At 37.1% G+C, this 7379-nt stretch overlaps 3 protein-coding genes across 8 annotated transcripts in view; 2 read left to right on the forward strand and 1 right to left on the reverse strand.

Moving 5' to 3' along the window:
* The window catches only part of Obsc (Obscurin), a 25828-nt gene extending 23210 nt beyond the window's left edge, over window positions 1-2618 (forward strand). For all 6 annotated transcript variants that reach the window (XM_089471574.1, XM_018011423.2, XM_018011424.2 and 3 more), the window contains 3 exons: window positions 61-1712; window positions 1774-1879; window positions 1943-2618. In XM_089471574.1, the coding sequence (XP_089327700.1) occupies window positions 61-1712; window positions 1774-1879; window positions 1943-2083 (1899 nt within the window). In that variant the 3' untranslated portion in view covers window positions 2084-2618. The remainder of the gene's footprint in view (window positions 1-60; window positions 1713-1773; window positions 1880-1942) is intronic.
* On the forward strand, window positions 2609-5945 carry Xxylt (Xyloside xylosyltransferase). Its single transcript, XM_018011429.2, has 2 exons — window positions 2609-2748; window positions 2828-5945. The coding sequence occupies exon 2, from the start codon at window positions 2848-2850 to the stop codon at window positions 4243-4245; it is 1398 nt and encodes a 465-aa protein (XP_017866918.1). The 5' UTR covers window positions 2609-2748; window positions 2828-2847; the 3' UTR covers window positions 4246-5945.
* On the reverse strand, window positions 5523-6912 carry EbpIII (Ejaculatory bulb protein III). Its single transcript, XM_018011436.2, has 2 exons — window positions 6750-6912; window positions 5523-5974 (listed from the first exon to the last, which is right to left on the reverse strand). The coding sequence occupies exon 2, from the start codon at window positions 5971-5973 to the stop codon at window positions 5593-5595; it is 381 nt and encodes a 126-aa protein (XP_017866925.1). The 5' UTR covers window position 5974; window positions 6750-6912; the 3' UTR covers window positions 5523-5592.
* Between the last annotated feature and the right edge of the window lie 467 nt (window positions 6913-7379).

A 7379-nucleotide genomic window follows, 5' to 3' on the forward strand; every position in this document is an offset into this window, starting at 1 on the left:
TAGTAGTAAGTATTAGCAAAGTAAAGAAATCACGAATAACCCATTCAATATTATTTTCAGCTGCCCGTGATCCGCGAAAGACGTCGCTTCACTGATATAATGGATGAGGAAATCGATGATGAGCGCACCAGGAGCCGTATTAGCATGTATTCCGCTAATGATTCGTACTCCATTCGACGCCTGCGAACTGAGCTGGGACCTCGTTTGAATGAGTATACCGAGGCAGATGCGTTGATCGAGACTCAGCGCGAGGGCTATCCACCCTTCTTCCGAGAGAAGCCACAAACAATTGCGATTACAGAAAATCGGCCAGCGCATATTCACTGCTTTGCGGTGGGCGATCCGAAGCCGTGCGTGCAGTGGTTCAAGAACGATATGGTCATCACTGAGAGCAAACGTATCAAGATCACTTTCGATGAGGATGGCCGTTCGATACTGCGCTTCGAGCCAGCCAGTCACTTCGATGTTGGCATCTATAAGGCTGTCGCCAGGAATAAGGTTGGCCAGACTGTGGCCAGATGTCGCATAGTAATTGCAACGCTGCCCGATGCACCCGACTCGCCTGAGGTTTCGGCAACGAGTGCCACAGAAATTCTGCTGAGATGGAAGCAGCCACGCGACGATGGACACTCGCCCGTCATGTGCTATAGTCTGCAATACAAAACGCAAAACTCTGATGCCTGGACCACTGTGGCCGATAACATTGATCACGAATTTTATCTGTTGCACGAACTGCAGCCCAACACGAATTATCAAATTCGACTTGCGTCGAAGAATCGCATCGGCTGGAGTGACATGGGAATTCCCGTGAATGCAACAACTGCTGGCACGGATGCACCCAAGGTCCACATTACGAAGGCCATGAAGCACTTGCAAATGCTGACGGAGAAGGGTCAAGAGGTGGTGCTCGAGGAGGAGCGCGTGCACATGGACTACCATTGCGAGCGCGAGCCACCCAACTGGGTGACCGATGTGTCCGTCAGTGATAAGTACAGCTTCATTTCGGAGATTGCACGCGGAGAGTTCAGCACAATTGTGAAGGGAATCCAGAAATCCACAGATACAGTTATTGTGGCAAAGATCTTTGAAGTCACCGACGAGAATGAGGAGGCAGTGGTCGCTGAATTTGATAACTTCAAGACCCTAAGGCACGAGCGCATACCCGCCCTGTTTGGCGCCTACAAGCCAATGAATGTCCCGATCGCAATATTTGTGATGGAAAAACTTCAGGGCGCCGACGTGTTGACCTATTTCTCGAGCCGCCATGAGTACTCCGAGCAAATGGTGGCATGCGTTATCACTCAGCTCCTGGATGCCCTGCAATACTTGCACTGGCGCGGATATTGCCACCTAAACATACAACCCGACAATGTTGTCATGGCCTCAGTTAGATCAATTCAAGTGAAGCTCGTGGACTTTGGCTCAGCAAAGAAGGTGAACAAGTTGGGCATGAAGATAGCGCCGACTGGCATGCTGGACTTCCAGCCACCAGAAATGATCAACGACGAACCAGTCTTCCCCCAGAGCGACATTTGGTCGATGGGCGTACTAGTCTACATGCTTCTATCCGGCACTAGTCCATTCCGTGGCGCCGACGACTACGAGACTCAACAAAACATTTCCTTCGTGCGCTATCGTTTTGAGAATCTCTTCAAGGAAGTTACTCCGGAAGCAACTAGATTCATTATGCAACTCTTTAAGCGACATCCCACGTAAGAGAATATCTTTCTAGAATTCACAATTCAATTAATACATTACCTATTTTAATTACAGGAAACGACCATACACAGATGACTGTCTGGAGCACAGATGGCTGATGTCTTCCGATTATATGGTTAGAAAGCGTGAGCGCGCCGTATTCTTAGGCTGTCGACTGAAGGTAAGTTTTGAATATTACCGATATGGATTTCTATTGATTGTTTTTAAATATTACTTTTCACAGACCATTTCCGATGAATACCATGAATATAAGAACAAAGCTGCTTCAACCTCCAAAGCCTTCTATGCGGTTGAAGGCGCACCCACACCATCTCAACTACTTCGGTCGAACAGCATTCAAGAGGAATTGCTCACAACGTTTTAGATAAACTGAAAAAAATAACACCAAAAAAAATTAACTACGAATATTTCTATATTTCAGCACATAAATAAACAAAACAAAAAAAAAAAAAAGAAAAGAAAAGAAAACGAATTTAAAATGAGATTATAATCATAAATGTTGTTGTCAATAAATTAAAGCTTTTCGCAAAATCAAATACTTTAATGAAAGAAATATGTAAAAGTTTGGTATATTTTTTATTTCTTGTTAATTTAACTGTTAACAACCTCATAATACAGCTCTCTCACTCTAACATGTGGTTTTTCTTCAGAAAGTTTATCTGATTGGAATGTTACTGTGGCAATACGTTATTCCAATTGGATAAGCGTTCTTAAGCTGTTTATATTTTCTAATTTCGCGGCAAGCAGGCAAAAATCGCAGCGGAAATATCGATTTATCGTTCAGTTGAGATTTTCTTGACATCTCTAGCCATTTTGTCCTAATTGTTATTGATTTTTAGCAAAATACAACTTATTCATTTATAAAATTAAATTATAATAAAAATACTTTTGTATAAATATGTGCTGTGTATTATTTTTAAGGTTTCCATTCAGTGTTTTTTAGCATATATTTAATATATGTACATACAATAGAATATAACTACATAAATATATCATCTACATATATACAAATGACAATATCTTGAAAAGGTGAACTAAATAATGCATAGATAATGCATGATATAGATATTAGATTAACTGCTTCAACTAAAACTAATTCCTCAATCAGGTACAACGCAGCTGCTTGAAATGGCAAAGTTCCCGTTATTCAACATCAGCCGGAAAAACGAAACATATCCAGCGAACTTCAATATCAAATGCAAATCTCAATTGCTGGAGGAGCATGAGAGCGTTAAATTAATTATAAATCGTCGCGTCGCAGTCCATCCAATGAAGTGGCCTTTGCTGCGCTGTAAATGGCAAAAAAAGCTGACGCTGTCGTTGACGCTTTTTCTTATTTGCCTGCTAATCATTTTCGCCTACTCGGATGAGTTTCGGAATAAGGTCTTCTCCGTATTTCTGTCGAATCGATTTGGCCAAGTGACAAACATTAGCAAACTGCAAACAGCCTTTGCGAATAGTAACCAAGAACCAAATACATCGAATCAGCAGCACTTGAAGCCAATGCAATATATATTAAACTATTCGGCAGCTCAACTGAACCACAGTTCGATTCTGAAGCCCATCACATCGAACTACAATATATTCGTAATCTATACCAGAGAGAACTATAGATTGCATATGAAATTCGATCTGTTCATACATAGTCTGTTCAAGCATACCAATGCTCAGCTGCATTTACATGTGATCACGGATAAGGAGAGCGAGGTGGCTGTGCTGGAGATACTGCAGCGCAAGGTGCGACGCTTCAAGCGAGTTTTGATCTACTCCATGTATAATATACAAATCTGTTCGAATATAATTCAAGATATAACTGACAAATTGTCGCCGTACTTTAGCTCAGCGCCCAATTCGTATTATAGTGATTCGCTTTTTTTTATGTCGCTCGGCCTGCATCGCATCGCCGACGCGAGCCTCAGTCGTGCTATTCTCTTCGATTGTGATATTGTCTTTCGGTCAGATATTCGTTTGCTTTTCGCAGAATTTGATCGGTTTTTGCCGAATCAACTATTTGGTCTGGCGCCCGAACTAACGCCAGTTTATAGGCATATACTGTACCGGTATCGTACGCAGTTTCCCGAATCGAATTTCGGAAATCCATATCAACCGATACAAATAGGCAAAAATAAAAATAATAATAATAATATTAAGAATAAGAATAATAAATTGTTAACTAGTCGTAGCCAGGAACGTCATGGTTACCCGGGCCTTAATTCCGGCGTAGTGCTTATACTCCTAAACCGAATCCGAGATTCCAGTACGTATATCGAAATACTCACGCAGTATGAAATCAATCGTCTAGTGACAAAGTATTCCTTCAAGGGTCACCTCGGGGACCAAGACTTTTTTACACTCCTAGGCTATGAGTACCCGACTTTAATCTATCGGCTGGACTGTGTCTGGAACCGACAGCTCTGCACCTGGTGGAAGGATCACGGCTACAGTAACATATTCGATGCGTATTTCCGCTGTGATGGCAACATCAAAATGTACCACGGCAATTGCAATACGCGAATTCCAGAGTAATGCGAACGTGTACAATAACGTATTTAGGAACTGAGAGAGAGAGGCATGCGAAATCGCGCTTTAATGTATTTTGGGTGATATATTTGGAGATAGCTAGGAAAAGCCTCTCTCTCTCTCGTCTGAGCTACTCTCTTATACCCACTCTCCATTGATCCCTGCGATCGTCTTATTAACATTTAGACTTAAACATAAAACAATATAAATTGTAGATATAGCATAAATACAAATCTTATGAATAAAGTTAAATTGTTTACTACAATCTTCAAATCTAAATGACGTTTCTTTTGATGTTATAAAGCGAGTATGTGAGTGATAAGCAAATCTTAATAGCTGTGCTGTCAAAAAGGGGACTTACTTTTTAAGCTGCAATATATCTAAACTTTGTTTTATTCTAATATCTATGATGCATTATCTATTTTAAACTATTTCAAGAAGTGACATTTTAAGCTCGACTCTAGTACTTTCGAAAAAACTACAAAAGTTTTGATTTATTTTATGACGTATAATTATATTATGATTGCATATGCGAGGGTGGTTTGAAAACTTACAGAGCTTCGCTGCTAAAGATTTGCAAATAAAATATTTAATTTTAAAATATTTGTATTGAATCCACATTTAGTTTCTATATTTACTATTTTCTCACTAAAATCAAAAAACCAGGAATTCAGTTATAGATTTCGTATATTTATGTATAAGAGGAATGATCTATTATTATATCAATCACGTCTATACATTTGTAGTTTCCGTGTTCGTGGAATTTATATAAAACTAAAAAGCGCGTTGACTGACAGGCAACGCGAATCACGTCAACTTGACTCATTCATTAGATCTGGAATATGTTAACTCCATAGCATATATAATTGTAGTATATATACATTTACGATTGCCAATAATCATTTTAAATGAGTTTTCTGTGTAATAAAACGGTTGCGTAAATGGCTTCGCCTTTTAGGAAGGCTAAGCAATGATTCATAGATTACCGTTGGAAAATTGAGTTCTCTTAGCTTTAAGGGTTCTGTATTGAATGTTATGATCATATTTTCCAATGTTTACCAAAGAAATAAAATCAAAAACAGAATAGTCCACATTACATATACACATATTATACATATCCATTTTCCGAATGGAATAAAAAAACCAAAATATTCATGAGCAATATACTTTTAATGCATACTTGACGCACTTATATCATACCATTTATCCTATAAGTTGTAACAGAATGGACTAAGCTTAACGTTTTGTTTTTAACAAAAGAAAATATCCAGACTCCCAATCGATAGCTTTTTACAAAAATAAACATTTATTTTGTGTATAGATCATTCTTAAAAGCCCAAATATCACTAGAATTTAGATAGGTATTCCTGCCTTTTGTGCCTGTGCCCTATAACGCTTAATGTAGACCTCATCTGGATCATATTTAGCCTGCAGCACCTTCCATTCCTCTGGCTTCTTATCGATCACGTAGCGTATGACCTTGTCGGTGTTCTGCTTTTGCTTCTCACTGCATTTGCTGCACTCGGTGAGCAAAGCGTCAGGCAGGGATTTCTTCAGCTCGCGGGCGTCGGGCGTGCACTTGCCCGTATCGACCAGGCACTTGAAGTAGTTTGTGAACAAACGATCCGATCTCAAGATTTCATCCACATCGATATTATCGTATTTTGTCGTGTATTTTTCGTCAGCTGCAACGCAGGCGATCGCCAGAGCAAGGAACAAAATGAACGACTTCATGCTGTAAATAAAGTAAGGAAAATGTATTTAAAATTAAATCTTAAAAGTAAAATTGAAATAAAATGCAAATAATAAATATATTATTTTATTTTATTTCAATTTTTTTTATAGTCAGTTATATATTATCCTTACTTCCTTTAAATCTTTTCTAAAATTTACAAATACTATTTTTTATTCATTTTAACTATTTATAAATAAATTATGAAAAAAGTAACAATAAATTTAAAATGTCAAATGTTTAGTTTTGCTTAATTTCTTTCTATCTTGAAACACGTTATTTAAGAATAATGAGCTCTTTCATTTAACACGAGTGACTAGCTCAGAGTTTAATGAGTGTCTATAAGTGCTCTGTTGACTTTTTATGTTAGTTACTAACAAGGCTAAGCCTCATTAACGGCTTACTTAATTACTTTAACTTGCCGAGCAGACATACTCATAAAGAAATATGTATACATACATATATAGATATATGGGTAGCATATATTTATATACATATGTATATTAATACATTTACTCAAGTAGTTAACGCATACAAGTTATGGATATATATCTACACACATATATATGCATATATGCATAATTTGTATACTAAGTAAAGTTGATATTGAAACTAAGTCAAGCATTGCACAACGAAAATTCGAATAACAACAATAAAAACAACACAATCGAAAAACGATCTAATTGAAATTCAAATATAGCCTTTTGTTTGGCCGGTTTACTTTTTTTTTTTTTTTTTTTTTTTTTTTTTTTTTTTTTTTTTTGGTAGTAATATTAACCTTAAGTAACAACAATAACAACAGCGACAAACAAATTGAACAGACTCGAGAGCAACTAGTTGTGAAGTAGCGAAATATCTTTAACAAACTGGCGACGATTCCGACGAAGTTAGCTTTTATACTTGAGCAATGGCTGAGACAGTCAGATACGTCTGTCGATATTAACAAATATTTATAGTATATATAGCTATGAATATATATCTATAGATACATACAAACATACATATACTTATATATATTTGTAAGCATTTTGTATGAACTTTGATGTTTTAGACTTTAAAGCGTAAGGCCGTCTCGCTTGAATGTCAAATTGTGATTAGTGGAAATGCATTATTATCTTTGTATTTGTAATCTATCACATTTATTTAAATTACAAATTTACAAATTCACAAATTAAGATGCATCGGTATCATTACATGGCGATATGACTTATTTGATTTGTGCATATATTCATACATTTTAAAACAATAAAACAATAAAGCTACAAAAAAATTATAATAATACAACAATTAGGCCAAACCTATTCATTATATTTTCTGAACCTACTGCAATTGTTTACAAGGGGTATCATTAATATGTGCTTAAGTATGTAACAGATCGTAGCGAACATCTTATAAGGTATATTCATAC

This window comes from Drosophila arizonae, chromosome 5, assembly GCF_054131065.1.
Source record: "Drosophila arizonae isolate 15081-1271.41 chromosome 5, UAZ_ARI_1.0, whole genome shotgun sequence".
Lineage (NCBI taxonomy): Eukaryota > Metazoa > Arthropoda > Insecta > Diptera > Drosophilidae > Drosophila > Drosophila arizonae.